We start from the raw sequence: 15,487 nt of genomic DNA, 5'->3' as shown, positions 1-15,487 counted from the left end.
TGTTCTGACTTTGACAGTACAGATTACTGCTAGTAAGTTGGAAATGAACAAAATTCAGGAAAGAATTTCAACTTAAAAAAAAAAGTGTTCTTCCATGGCAAGAACACTGGAGTGGGTTGCCATTTCCTTCTCCAATGCAGGAAACTTAAAAGTGAAAGTGAAGTCACTCTTAGCGACCCCATGGACTGCAGCCCATCAGGCTCCTCTGTCCATGGGATTTTCCAGGCAAGAGTACTGGAGTGGGGTGCCATTGCCTTCTCTGCTGCCATATGCAATGACCTATAAATAGTAATGACTTATGATTTCCAACTGTCCTGGGCTTCAAAAATCAACCAACTCTCATATTATAAACAGTATTCTTCACATGGGGGTGGGAGATGCATTTTCTGTAACTCCTCATGACCATTTCATTCAGAACATCAGCAGTAATCAACAAAGGTCATGAATTTGCCCAGATACTTTCATTTCTTATGCTTAAAACTGATGAAATACCTGAGTATAGAAGGTTATGAGTGGTTTTTGGATAATATGGGATTATCAGTTCAAGAGATACCCCATTTGAGTTGTTCACCATGTTAAAAAAAAAAAACCAAAACACTCCAAAAGCAACAGCTCTAGACAGAATGCTATGTCTGATCAATGTTCTGATTCACCCTGATCACTAAAGGTTTCTTTGACTGATAGAGGAAAACTCTTGTACAGAAACCATAAAGTTTTATTTACTTATAATTCTGTCTCTGGTGTGAGCGGACTAGCCAAATTCAACAGCCTTAATCCTTTTCAGAATGAAGTAGGAGTTTTCAAAAACAAAACAAAACCAAACCTTAATCAAAGCAGTACTCCATATGCCTTCCAACTTCCTGTGATACAGTGTGAACTAATACTACTGCTACTGGGGGCAGAATCCAGTATAAAATGAATGTATCTCAAGAAGGCTTCTTCCAATACCTTTGATACAATTCCCTAGAAGAAGAGTATCTACTTATGTTTGAGATACAATCAAAAATGACACATGAAATGTGAGCAGCTTGGATACATGCATATATTTAATAATGAAACAATTTATCGACAACCAAAAAAAAAAAAAGAGAAAAAAATTCACAAGACCGCAGTGCTGTGGAAGAAAATGAGACATCAGTATAGCAACTGACCCAGAAGGCTGCATGATAAGTACAGCAAAGACAGACTTGACTAGGATAGTATTGTATGCTCTTCAAATGGAGAAGTATCCACTTATTTGACTGCTTGGAAACAGGCAGCTTTATTGTATGCTGCATGGAATGGAGGCAAAGAGCCAGGGAAAGGACAGAGAGGAGAAGAAGAGCAATAAAGAATTCAGGGTAAGCAGATGGAAGGGACTGAGATAGAATTACAAAGAGATGACTGTAAGGCTTTTGTTTCTTCTGCAGCCTAAAATAAACCTGTTCCAAGTCTTTGTCAGTCAAATTCAGTGATCACACAAGTAGCACTAGGCACTGTGAAGGAATGGTGAAGGAACTGGTTTACAAAAGTCAAAGGATACCAGGGGTTCCTGCTCTCAAAGAGCTTACAACCTATATGAGGAGACAGGTTCCACACACAAAGCTACTATAAAACATATTTACAAAGTAACATAAATACAAATAAATATACATATGAATAAACAATATATGAAAGCTAAAAGGTACTGTGTCAATAATTGTTCAGAAGACCCTAGGTCAAAGAAGGCTTTCCGAAGGAAAAAAATGTGGACTTTGAGTATAACAGTAGTGTATAGTAGGGCATGTGCAAAGGCATAGAGTGGAAGCAAATATGTCGTGTACAGTAGGCAGATTAGCTTGATAGAAAGTCTAAATAGGTCTCCTTAAGAAGTGAGTGGGATAAAACAGTAAGAGTCTATTTGGTGAAAGATACTGACTTACCAATGTTAGGTCTGGTCCCTAAAACAAAACAAACAGGGAAAGATGTTTTCTTTAGGTAATGATAGGAAGTGGCTACAAGGCCAGGACCAACTCTACTACTCTCAAAAGTTTTGTAGTTACTCTCAAACAGAGAAACTAGAAATGGGATGGTGGAGAAGTATTCATAATCCTTGAGCAGTTCAATTAGAAGAACTGCCTTCTGCAACAATTCTTATGTAGTGGCAAGTGAAAAACCTCAATGAAATCCCTAAACTGAGGACCTAAAACCCAAAGGGCAGCCAGATCCCAGTCACCTCAACGGCTCAAGCAGAACGCCCTAGACCTTGTTACTAATTCTTGGTGGGGAGTAGATTGTGTCTGCTTATAGAAGAATTTATTTTTGAACTACCATGACAATCAGCTTTGATCCTAACATTTTACAAATTAAAACAGGAGGATGAGAAGAGCCCTAATCTATAGGGAATGCTCACGTCCCTGAAGAAGGACAGGTCAATAAGGGCCCAAATTCTCCCCTGGTCTTTAAGTGGAGAGGCAAAACATCACACCTTAAAAAGAGGCTTTTCCCAGCCAAAGACCTCTTTCTTTAAGCCTACTGATCTGAAGCTGTTCCAGGAAGGAAAAAAAAAAGAGTCCAGGCCAGTTGTTCAGCAGCAGCCAGAGTCAGCCCCCATGTCATGAGAGCCCCGCTGGGAGGCACTGGGTCCCACTGGGGTTGAAATACACTGCTGGGGTCCAATCTTGATGCCATTTGCCTGTAAGAGAAAAGAGGCAATAGTTCCCACCTCAGTGTGAAAGTAAGTGGGAGAAAGGAGAGGGATAAAAGGAGAAATCATTAATTACAATTTCTAGAAGCAGGTATGGCCTTGGCAGGTAACCATGCGCCTTAGCCAGACTGCTGTGGAACAATAATCTGTGATGGTGAAGATAAAGTCACCAGCTGTGGTATTATAGATCACTGGAAGTGGCTTCTGTGCCCATTTTTAAAGTGACTGTTAAGTTACTTAAGTTTCATAGCTATGTGCAGAATCAGGATGTGATTGGTAAGAGTAGGTAAAACAGAAGTGGCAGCATATTAGCATATAATTCATTACCCCCCCCTGCCCCCCAAATGTGCTTTAAGGAAATGACAAGCTAAGCAATTAAGAACCACACCTCCCCCATGCTTTGGAATAGTAAAAACCTGAGGTTGAGAGAAAAACCTCCCATAATGTATAAACCTTTTAGACCAGTAATTAATAATCTCTTTAAGTAGTCTTGGAGAAGGAAATGGCAACCCACTCCAGTACTCTTGCCTGGAAAATCCCATGGACAGAGGAGCCCGGTAGGCTACAGTCCATGAGGTCACAAAGAGTTGGATATGCCTGAGTCACTTACTTCACTTCACTTCACTTTAAGCAGTCTGGGTCTCAGACTTGAGAAAAAAACAGACAAGCTATGCCAGTTCATATAGCTTCATATAGTATCATGTTAGACAGGAAGTGCTTATATTCTAGGAAGCATCCTGTCCTGTTTAAAACAAAGCAAATTTAACTGTCAGCCCCTTACCCTATCTTACCTCATTGTGGACATCAAATAAACCCTGCTGGATCTTCCTATATATTTCTTTGGCTGTGTTAATGAAGGCCTGAAGGAGACATAAATCATAGTATTAGGCTCAAGTTTAGGTAGAGAAATTAGGAAAAGAGAATACAAATATTATGCCGATTTGGATTTCAAAAGTGAATTGGGAACCATTAGGAGAACTGAGTAAAAATATACAAGGTCCTCCAAAGACCCTGTAAAACCCATTCCAAACAATTTCAAATAGAAAAAAGAGACTCTATGGTATTTTGGTATTGACACAAGATGTACCTAGGGTTCCCAGATTGGCACACTCTGCAAATAAAGCAAATATGCTCTCTTCTGAGTCAGTTACTTAAGACAGATTCAATACCAGACTTAGGAATGACTAAGATGGAATTCATTAGTTCCTCCAACTAAGATGATTTACAAATAACAGTAGTGTCAATCCACACTACCAATTAATGTTACTTAATATAAAAGTAAAGCCTTAGGAACAAGGAAAAACAAATGGAACAATTCCCTTAGAGGGAGAGACATGGTCACTATGACCCCTGTTACCCATGTTTTAACAGGGGAGGAGAATTCTGAAGGGAAAAAAAAGGCAGGGACAAAGATACGGTGTAATCTCTGAAAAGCTTTCCCTACTTTTTCCGAAATAGTACCTCCTCAACATTGCAGGCTGTTTTGGCTGAAGTTTCCATGAATATAAGTCCATGCTCCCGAGCAAAGGCTTCTCCTTCTTCTCTCTTCACATCCCTACGAGACTCTAAGTCACTGCAAGAGATTAATCATTAATTGGGGAGAAAACTAAAAAAAGATCCAAGTGAAAGAAGAAATTTATTCTAAAAGAATCCCACAGCTGTTTCAACTGCCAGTTAATCCATAAAGAATGCAGATCCTGAATGGTGTCCTTTTGTACAGGGTCGCTGATTTCTGTAGCCTCTGGGAAAATATTCTTCAGATCAGATTCTTGACAGCTGCTACACAGTTGAGGATAATGCCTTATCTCTTATTACAGAGAAAAGGGTTTATAAAAGGTTAGGCAAGCCCCATAGTTTCTCAAGGTCTATGCTGTAGTCTTCTTTTTTGAAGGAGATCCAGTTAAACCAAAGGAAAGAAGAGGAAAGGGAAATTCCAGTTACTGGGAAGTAGAAAAGTCATGGATGTCACATCGCATAGTGATAAGTGTCTTCCTCATTACTGGAATCAAGCCACAAGAGGAGACAGCAAGGAATAAGGAAAACCCAGTTGCCTTAACTCACTAGTATCATTATTAACATGTATAATAAACAGCAGCTTGCCACCAGGGAAATGAAGGATTCAGAGAAAATGATATGGGTAAAATTAGGTGATACTAAGAACAGAGCCGAGGATTGAGGAAGAATAAAGTGGCATGGAAAAGACTTTATGAAACACAGGATTAAAGGATGCAGAATAAGATTATGGTGAACTGTCCAATTTTCATTTTTCAAACTGGAAATTTTCATTTGGGAGGATTCCAGTTTTTCACCATGAAAAGAAAAAATCCAGGAGTAAGTCCACTAGAGAAAAAAAATCTGCAAAACGTATACTTATTTTTCATGAGCTGTGTGAAGACCAAGGAAGAACTAACCCAAAATGGCAACAGAGCTAAATCTGAGCATCTAGCCCAGACATACCTCTGAGTTCCAGATCTGTTTGTCCATTTGCCTGTTCATTTCTACTCATGTGTAAAAGGCATCTCAGATGTACATCAAAATGAAACATCATCTTTTCCCCGCAACCCAACTCTGTCCCACATTTCCACATGGCACAAGCCAAAAACCAAGGCTATTATTAACATTTTTTCCTTCTTCACACCAAATACCCAATTCACCCCAAAGCGAAGTGTTTCCAAAATGTACCCTATAATCATCCTTTTTCTCTCTCTCCAGTGTCACTGACCTAGTCCAATCCACCACTTTCTCACTTGGACTGCTGCAGCTGAGAACCACATCAACCCTTGTTCCCCTCCAGATCTTTTAAAATCTGATCAAGCTACTTCTCTGCTTAAAACTCTTAAATGCTTCCTACTGTGTTTAGAATAAAATCCAGACTCCTCACTCAGGTCTGTAAGTGCCACAAGATCTGGCTCCTGCCTTCTTTTCCAACCTCGTCTTGTACCATTCCCCTCTGATTTAGTCTAACCACACCAGGTTTCTTTCAACATTATAAACTTATCATCAAGCTTCTTCCCAGTTTAAAGCTTTCACAGAGTTTCTTACCCCTATCTGACGCCTTTTCAAAAACTCTTTGCCCAGTGAACTCTTGCCCATCCTTCAGATTTCAGTTTAAATGACAACTCTAAATCAAAAATAAGTACCCTGGGGCTTCCCTGGTGGTCCAGTGGTCCAACACAGGGGACACTGGTTTGATCCTTGGTCTGGGAAGATCACACATGCCTCAGAGCAGAGCAGCTAAGCCAGTGTGCCACCTGAGTTCATTTGCCACAACTACTGAAGCCTGCATGCCTTAGAGCCCGTGCTCCACAACAAGAGAAGCCACAAAATCAAGAAGCCTGCACACTGCAACTAGTGAGGAGCTCCCGCTTTCCAAAATTAGAGAAAGCCCACAAGCAGCAACTAAGACCCCAGACTCCTTTGTTCATGGGATTCTCTAAGCAAGAACACTGGAGTGGGTAGCCATTCCCTTCAGGGGATCTTCCTAACCCCGGGATCAAACCCTGGCCTTCTGCATCCCAGGCGGATTCTTTACCATCTGAGTCACCAGGGAAACCCAAATAAAATTATAAAAAATAAATAAGTATCCTGGTACTCTTTTTTATAGTGCCCTTTTTTTCCCCTTCACTGCATTTATCGTAATTTGTAAACAGATACAAATCATTTTATGCTTAATATCTATGTCTCCACTAGTCTGTGAGCTCCGTGGGAATGAGGGCAGGATTTTGTTTTCACCTTGCCCACTCAGGGTCTACCACAGTATCTAGGATGTAGTTAAGGTTTTTCACAAATTGGCTGAACCAATGAGTATAATCAGTCTGTGGTGGCTGAACCAATGAGTATAATCAGTCTGTGGCCACAGTTCTAGGTGCCACAGATTATTTGAAATACTCAAGGGGAACACAGTAACACTCAACATCAGAACACCACATAAATTGCTGTTGTTCAGTCGCTAAGTCATATTTGACCCTTTTGTGACCCCATGGACTGTAGCCTGCCAGGCTCCTCTATTCATGGGATTCCCCAGGCAAGAACAATGGAGGGGGTTGCCATTTCCTTCTCCGGGGGATCTTCCCAACCCAGGGATAGAACCTGTGTCTCCTGCACTGGAAGGCGGATTCTTTACCATTGAGCCACCAGAGAAGCCCCCACATAAATACAAGCTTAATATAATTGGCAGTGTCAAAATCAGATCATGATAGATTCAACATTTGCACTTCTTTTTGAGGCTGCATTCTTGGCAGCTGCTGTGACAAAAAAGCAAACACTGCACAAAAATCAATTTGCAACAGAAAAAAGTGTGGTAGTGTCCAATGTTAACTCCAAGGTTCGACAAGCTGTGCTATTCCTGATAGGCCTACACAGGTCATTAGCAAGTAATTACAGTGACTTAAGAATGAAATAAGAAATTCTTTTCCTTTTAATTCACGTTTTTTGTTTTTCAAAGTTACTCAGTTGCTATGACAAAAATACCTGCTATTTTGTTGAGACCTAACTATTTAATAACAAAACTATCAAGTATGTCTTGTGGCCTATGGGTGCCTTAGAAAATTCATTGAGAATAACAGATGTTACTAAGGATGGGGAGAACCTGGAATGCTTGTGCACTGAGAGCAGTAATGCTAAGTAGTGCAGCCACTATGGAAAACAGTACAGCAGTACCTCCAAAAATTAAACAGAATTTCCATAAGATCCAGCAGTTCCACTTCTGGGCATATATCCTAAAGAACTGAAAGCAGGGCCCCAAGCAGATCTCGGTACACCCATGCTGACCAGCAGTACTATTCACAACAGTCAAAAGTAAGAAGCAACCAAAGCGTACATCAATGGATAATAAAGAAAATGTGGTGAATACATCCAATGGATTACTATCTAACCTTAAAACAGAAGAAAATTCTGACACATGCTACAATATAGATAAACCTTGAGGATGTTATGCTAAACAAAAGCCAGGAACAAGAGGACAAATATTGTAAGTTTCCTAAAGTAGGCAGAAGAGACAGAAAGTAGAATGGTTACTGCTAGGGGCTAGTGGGATGGGATCTTCCCTGATGGCTCAGCGGTGAAGAATCCACCCGCAATGCAGGAGACGCGGTTTCAGTCCCTGGGTTGGGAAGATCCCCTGGAGAAGGGGACAGCAACCCACTCCGGTATTCTTGTCTGGGAAATCCTACAGACAGAGGAGTCTGGTGGACCACAGTCCACAGAGTCACAAAAGAGATACAACCTGGTGACTAAACAGCAATAGCGGGATGGGGAAGGTGAAATTAGTGTTTATGGGAACAGAGTTTCAGTTGAGGAAGATAAAAAAGTTCCGGAGATAAATGGTGGTGATGGTTGTATAACAATGTAAATGTACTTAATGCCACAGAACTGTACACTTAAAAATGGTTAAAATGGTAAGTTTTATGTTATATATATTTTACTGCAATAAAAAAGCTTTTTTAAATTGAGATACTAACGAACCTAAACTAAAAAAGTTTAGGTCCCAAATAATTCAATATCCAAAGAGTACCTAGACGACGTCTAGTACTTGTTATTTATACAAATAAAAATTTACCTCTTATTCCCAATCAGCATGATAACCATGTTGGAACTAGAGTGCTGCCGGGCATCCTCTAACCAGGAGGTCAGGTGGTTGAAGGTTTCACGCCTACAGCAGAAAAATTTCAAACGTGTGTCAGAGGCCCATTTCAAAATGTCAAAGCATTTCCAAATGCACAGGAAAAGGGGGAAACTTATATGTATAAAGAAAAATATAAAACAGGCAATTCCTCTTTAGCATTCTTACTAGATTCAATGGATTAAAAAGATTTTAAGAACAGAAGAAAGAGTCTCCCTCTCACTCAGCAGGTGTGACTCACCTTGTAATGTCATACACCAGCAGTGCGCCGGCTGCTCCCCTGTAGTAGGAACGGGTGATAGAACGGAAGGATTCTTGTCCAGCCTTTTCCATCAACATAGCAACAACAAAAAAAAATCCCAACAAAACCAGGTTATTTGCAGAGAAGTTACTTGATCAGATGCCACTCTAACACAAAGGAGTTAATTTTACAAAAGAACTTCTATTAAGAAAAGAGAATTGGCGAAAAGAAAACCTGAATGCCCAGGAAGAAGTCCAGGTGGGAAATCAGTATCTTTCAGTGGGAGTACAGTTGGTATTTTGGGGGTGGGTCAATTCTTCCTGTGAGACTGTCCATTTAATTGCTGAATGTTTAGCATCCCTGGCTCCCTGTCACTGAATGTATTTACCCTATAATCAGTGTGACAAAGACATTTCCACACAATATCCCCTAGGAGAGACTGGAAATACACTAGAAATTCAGAGTATTTTTCAGTCCCATATGATGTTGAACGTATCACCTTTGTTTTTTTGTTTCTATTTTTGTTTCCACTCCTTTGTCTTAGAAAATTATCTTAGAATGCCAATGCTCTATATAATAGAAATTTCATTTCAATGGATCAAAGTAGAAAATTAGATACAAAGCACTATACTAACTGACCTTTAGTGACTGATAAAGGCAGGACGGGGCTTCCCAGATGGTGCTAATGGTAAAGAACCCTTCTGCCACTGCAGGAGACTTAGAGACGCGGGTTTGATCCCTGAATGGGAAGATCCCCTGAAGGAGGACATGGCAACCCACTCCAGTATTCTTGCCTGGAGAATCCGATGGACAGAGGAGCCTGGTGGGCTACAGTCCATAGGGTCACAAAGCGCTGGACACGACTGAAGTGACTTAGCATACACATACGCAAAGGCAGGACTACCAAGATGTCCCTTACTGGGATCCTGTCACAGCAAACAGGAATAATGACTAGGGAAAGCAGTCCAGGGCCCAGGACAGCGCTGTCCTAAAACAAATTCAAGTTTATTCTCTACTTGCATTTCCAATGGGGGCCAAGATATTAAGATTTATTTATAATTGAGCAATTTACTAATGCCCCATATACAGGATACTTTTGCTTTCTTGATGGAATAGGTTTTTGGGGAGGACAAGTTTCATCAAAGGAAGCAAAATCATCTAAATATGAATTCCCTGGGCATTGACTCTATTCTATCAGAAAAGTTTTCACATTCTTGAAATTGCTTATCCTTCTGTCCCTACATAAAGGTTAGGATGGGAGACTTTAAGATTGTTCTTAAAGATAGGGAAACTAAGATCTGGACATGGGAAAATAAATAGCTTTTATACAATATACCAACAATAACATTCATGATACTAATAATTAACAAAAATGTGAAAAATTAGGCTCAAAGGTCAGTTCAGTAACTGGCCAAAAGTTAAAAATTCTAAAAACACCAAATCCATAATTTAAATGTAGGAGCTTAGTATAATACTCCATAGCAAAAAAGTCTGTTTTCTTAAACATTATGTCACATAATCTAAAGCCAGGTTTAAGGTCAGAAGACTGTTCTGGTACACTAGTTCTAGGTTACATTTCCAACAGTACAAGAATCTCTTACTACAACAATCTTATTGCATACCTGATAGAACATTAAAATCCAAAAGTAATTCTAAAGAACTTTGTTGGTAATATTAACCACACTTTAAGATCTAAAACATATTTTTTCCCTCCAAGAGCTCACTTAAATTTTATTTTTTTCCCTAATAGCTTTATGTCTTAAAGCATTTGATTCCTGGTTGGCTTCTAACTTACACTTTTTCCTCCTCTGCTATGATTGAAAGCCCTCTCCTTCTTCAAGTCCTTCCAAGAGCTAAAAGGGAAGTCTGAGGGAGGCCTGTGTGATGGTTGAATCAATAGAAGCATTTAACTTTTGCAAATGAAAATACTTTCAGTGTGCTATCACAAATGATTTTTGAAATCAAATCACTTTACTTCTTAATCTCAATCAATTTCCTGAACCAAAGTTTGCTAGGCAATAAGTTAGAAAGAGACTTCTCTGGTGGTCCAGTGGCTAAGACTCTGAGCTCCCAATGCAGGGGGCCAGAGTTTGATCCCTGACCAGGGAACTAGATCCCACATACTACAACTAAAGATCCTGCGGCTGTAACTAAGAGCCAGTGCAGTCAAATAAATGAATAAAAATAAATATTTTTTAAAAAAAGCTAGAAAGAGTGAGCCATTCAATTTGAGATGATCTGCATCAGTCTGAGGTATCTTTGTCCATCTCCTGTTTAACAGAAAAAATCCGAAGCAGCAAAGAATTAAGATGGAGATAAAGAGAATTAAGTTTTCTCATTTCCCCCAAATGGAAGCATCACATTATATATAATTTCAAGATATATAAAGTATCCATTTCTACAAAATCAGACAGGCTTATTTCTTAAGAATCAAAATGCATTCTAAAGTAAGATGCAAATGAATCTTGGACTTTTTTTTTTTTTTTGGCCGTGCTGCATGACTTGTGGGATAGTAGTTCCTTGACCAGGGATCAAACCTTTATGCTGCCCTTGCAGTAAAAGCTCCAAGTCCTAACCACTGGACTGCTAGGAAATTCCTGAATTTGGGATTATTTAATCAATATATTTACCAAAGCAAACTCATATATACTTGGATTATTTGAAACAAAAAGACATGGTATTCAGAATCTGTAACTGTAACAGATGGAAGTGAAAGCTTTCCTGTCTCTTTGATTTCACTAGACCTCCTCTGACCTCTGTATGCAGGTCAAAAAGGAACAGTTAAAACCAGACATGGAACGACGGACTGGTTCCAGTTTGGGCAAGAAGTATGTCAAGGCTGTATATTCCCATTTTATTTAACTTATATGCAGAGTACATCATGCGAAATGCCAGGCTGGATGAAGCACAAGCTAGAATCAAGATTGCCGGGAGAAATATCAATAACCTTAGATATGCAGACAACACCATTCTGATGGCAGAAGAGCGAAGAAGAACTAAAGAGTCTCTTGATGAAAGTCAAAGAGGACAGTGAAAAAGCTGGCTTAAAACTCAACATTCAAAAACTAAGATCATGGCATCCAGTCCCATCATTTCATGGCAAGTAGATGGGGATACAATGGAAACAGTGACAGACTTTATTTTCTTGGGCTTCAAAATCACTGCTTATGCAGTTTTTAATGACTGACTGCAGCCATGAAATTAAAAGACGCTTGCTCCTTGCAAGAAAAGCTATGACCAACCTAGAAAGCATGTTAAAAAGCAGAGATATTACTTTGCCAATAAAAGTCCATCTAGTCAGAGCTTTGGTTTTTCCAGTAGTCATGTATGGATGTGAGAGTTGGACTATAAAGAAAGCTAAGTGCTGAAGAATTAATACTTTTGAACTGTGGTGTTGGAGAAGACTCTTGAGAGTCCCTTGGATTGCAAGGAGATCCAACCAGTCCATCCTAAAGGAAATCAGTCCTGAATATTCATTGCAAGGACTGATGCTGAAGCTGAAGCTCCAATACTTTTGTCACCTGATGCGAAGAACTAACTCACTGGAAAAGACCCTGATGCTGGGAAAAATGCAAGAGGAGAAGGGGATGACAGAGGATGAGATAGTTGGATGGCATTACTGACTCGATGGACATGAGTTTGAGCAGGTTCCAGTTATTGGTGATGGACAGGGAAGCCTGACATGCTGCAGTCCATGGCGTCGCAAAGAGTTGGACATGACTGAGTGACTGAACTGAACTGAACTCTGACCTCCATCCTTAGCTCCTCCGTCATAGCCCTTTATCCCTGCATCAGCCTTTACTGTTATATTTGGGACTAAAGTATTTTTGTTTTCTCTTACCGTATCCCAGATTTGCAGTTTGATTTGTTTTCCATCAATGTTGACCATACGGGCCCCAAACTCCACACCTGTCAGTGAAAACCGAAAGAATGTGATTCTCACGAACAACCATGGTGACAAGAGGTTCATGCTTGTCCTCATTGTGCTAACGACTCATCCTCCGCACTTGGTGCTACTAAGCCCATTACAGTTCCCTATTTGCTCCAATTAATTTTTTGCTCCTTAAAGTTTTATCTTCTAGAATTAAAAACTGTGTTCCAGGTGACAACCACCTCAGGAATATAACTGAAAAGCACATATGGGGATAAAAATTAATTAAGAAATCAAATAGAAAAAGTGAATGAATTTTTAGAATTATTGTTTAATGCTTAAATTTGATTAAGAAATGGTTAATTTGTAACTAAAAAACTTCTAAATTTTTTGAAAATATTTCTTAATATTTTCCCAAAGTCACTCTCTAGTCCTCTATATGAAACAATAAATACTTGCTTTTTGCAATTTTAGATTTTTTTTTTAGAAAAGCACCTATCTAAGAATAGGTTCTCAAGAATGAAACATTTCAGATCTCCAATAATTCCAAGAGTTCATCAGAAAAACAGCATGCCTCACAGGGGTTTGGAAACAGATAGTCCGAATAAAGGTTTTAGTTTACCTGCATTCAACTTCTATCAAGGTAATGTCAGGTCAAAACTTAAAAATCGAAGATCACTTACATTAAAAATACTTGATTGTAAGTCAAACAATTTGCCCTATTTTCTATCTTTACACAGTACTTTACTCCAGGAATTCTGATCTGCAGGTAAGAAACAGCACTAATCTAGCTTCTGCTATTCAGGGGCCCCAGGCACAATATATCCAGAATCTCTCTCAACTCTATAAAGTTTTACAGTCAATAAGCAGATTTAAAAAATTGTTTCTTACTACTCTAGACTGCATCATCAAGAATAATGATAGTTACTAAGAAAAAAAAAGTCACTAATTTTGTTTTCTTCCTGGACAAGAGGAATGGAGTTTCAATGGTGAAGAATTAAAAAATACAACTTCTGTCCCCTTTTATGCAACTTCCTCTAATTATGAAAAAATCTTCATATTTTGTGCACATTTTATAGCCAACTGCCTTGTTTATCCTGGTATAGAAGACTGAATTCAGAAAGAAACAGGGCATATGTTGGACTCTGGGAAAACTTGATCACTTCATTTTGCTACTTTGAAACCTGTCACTTGCTCATTACCTTTAGGTGTGTCAAAACTCATCTCTCCCCTTCCCCACCCCAGATGTTCTCTACTCTTACTTCTTGTCACTCTTCTCTTTAAATTCCATGGTCAAGCCATATTAAATTACTTTCAGTTTTCCAGATTAGCCTGAACTTTGTTATTCCTGAGCCTTTGCACCTGTTTTTCCCTCTTGGCCTGATCACTTTTCTCTCACCTTCCACAACCCCTTCGCTTGGCTAGTTCCTTCTCATGCTTCCATTTTCAGCTTTTCCTGATAGATGTGGCAGCCTCTTATCCCCTTTTGCAATAGTAATTTATTCATTGGTATCTGCCCCCAGCCTCACCTCACCTCCTACACTGGAGCTTTCAATGTAGGCATGTTTGCCTTGTTAAGCACTGTATCACTTAGCACCTAGCACATTGTGGTTGTACACAATAGTCATTTACAAAAGTATTTTCCTGTTGATACTAAATCCTTTTCTAACCACATTAGTTATTTGGCTCTGAATAAGTACTGTGGGATCAGTAGTAGCTTCAGATTTCCATAATGTGGGACTTGGAAGTGGCAATATAGTAAGAATGGGAGCTAGGGATTTTACTCTGAAACTGCACCTGCATGGCAAGAAGGCTAGTTTTATGTATATAATCTTTATTTGGGTTGGGGTTATGGAGATTATGGGGAATGGGTTGTTAAAACTCAGCAGGTCGTCCCATATCACAAATTTGTGGAAGATGTTCACATTTCCCACGCTTACCAGAGAGTTCTTGAAACTCATGATTATCATATCTTTTCTTTAAAACAAAACTTACCAGTTTCATGTACCTTTTATTCTAGGTCTGGGATGGCTCTTCCATTTGCTTCCTCCTCTCCAACACACACACAAAATCTATACTGTAGTGATTACTTTGAAAAAGTAATGAGGTTCACACTACTTTACCGCAGAGTAAGGCGAGTTTTTGAATTAACAGTACGTTTTCATAGGATTTTACATAAACATACAAACTACATTTGTTAAAAAAAAAAAAAAAATCCTGAGGCAACTAATCCATACCTCATGGTCATCTCTAAATCTAGTCACCCTTCAATTACCTACTCCCCATTACACTACTGCCCATTTCTCAGCATTTAGTCATTCTTCACTTAACATAACTTTGGACTAACCCCAAAATAGGAAGACGTAACTTTTCTACTTCGAACACTAAAGCTGCTAACTTTCTATTTTAGTCAGATTTCATAATCTATTCTACGAGAGGTATATGCGCTTACCTATTGTGAGGTCGTGGACAGGTTGGAATCGCTTGTCTGTAAACTGCAGGAGGAGACATGACTTCCCCACACCTGAAAGAAGACGCGTGCGTTAGGAGTTAGGCAGCGAGAACAGACCAGTGTCGGGGCGTCCAGGACTGGGGAAGGGGAGCCCCGAGCCCCGCCCCCGGCGGCCCGCCCCGCCCCCCGCTTCACTTAATCGCCCAGCCCACTAAATGAGCCCCGCCCCCAAGCCCCGACTTGGGTGTTTCGGATCCCCGCCCCAGCTTGAGGATTGTCGCCCGCGGGTTACCTGTGTCTCCGATGATGATGTACTTGAAGAGATAAGCATAAGTCATGGTCCCTTTTCCTCTGGATTCCGGGTCCGCCCGACTTCTACAGCCACTTACCTCCGGCCTCTCTAGCCGCTCAATCTATCGACCTCCGGCCCCTCTAGCCCAGTTAACGTCTCTATTGCTCTCCCTCGAAATCCCGTTTCGGTCGGAGCGACGGTAATACCCAGATACCACCTCCGAGGACGCCTCCAACACTCCTACATGCCATTATCCCACCAAGCTCCAGGAGGCGATAGCTAGCCTGTCAGTCCGCTCGGCCTTCCCGGGCCTGACTCGCAGCAGCCCCAAGGCGCTCCTTCCAAT

The 15,487-nt window shown here is 40.1% G+C and overlaps 1 protein-coding gene across 1 annotated transcript; it reads right to left on the bottom strand.

Annotated features, from left to right (window-relative positions):
* Nucleotides 1–1,028: 1,028 nt before the first annotated feature.
* Nucleotides 1,029–15,236, bottom strand: RAB2B (RAB2B, member RAS oncogene family). Its single transcript, XM_004010365.5, has 8 exons — nt 15,142–15,236; nt 14,850–14,921; nt 12,368–12,435; nt 8,527–8,609; nt 8,223–8,315; nt 4,127–4,238; nt 3,457–3,525; nt 1,029–2,653 (listed from the first exon to the last, which is right to left on the bottom strand). The coding sequence occupies exons 1-8, from the start codon at nt 15,185–15,187 to the stop codon at nt 2,546–2,548; spliced, it is 651 nt and encodes a 216-aa protein (XP_004010414.1). The 5' UTR covers nt 15,188–15,236; the 3' UTR covers nt 1,029–2,545.
* Between the last annotated feature and the right edge of the window lie 251 nt (nt 15,237–15,487).

Source organism: Ovis aries, chromosome 7 (genome assembly GCF_016772045.2).
Source record: "Ovis aries strain OAR_USU_Benz2616 breed Rambouillet chromosome 7, ARS-UI_Ramb_v3.0, whole genome shotgun sequence".
Classification (NCBI taxonomy): domain Eukaryota; kingdom Metazoa; phylum Chordata; class Mammalia; order Artiodactyla; family Bovidae; genus Ovis; species Ovis aries.
This window is presented reverse-complemented; position numbering and strand designations above follow the sequence as displayed.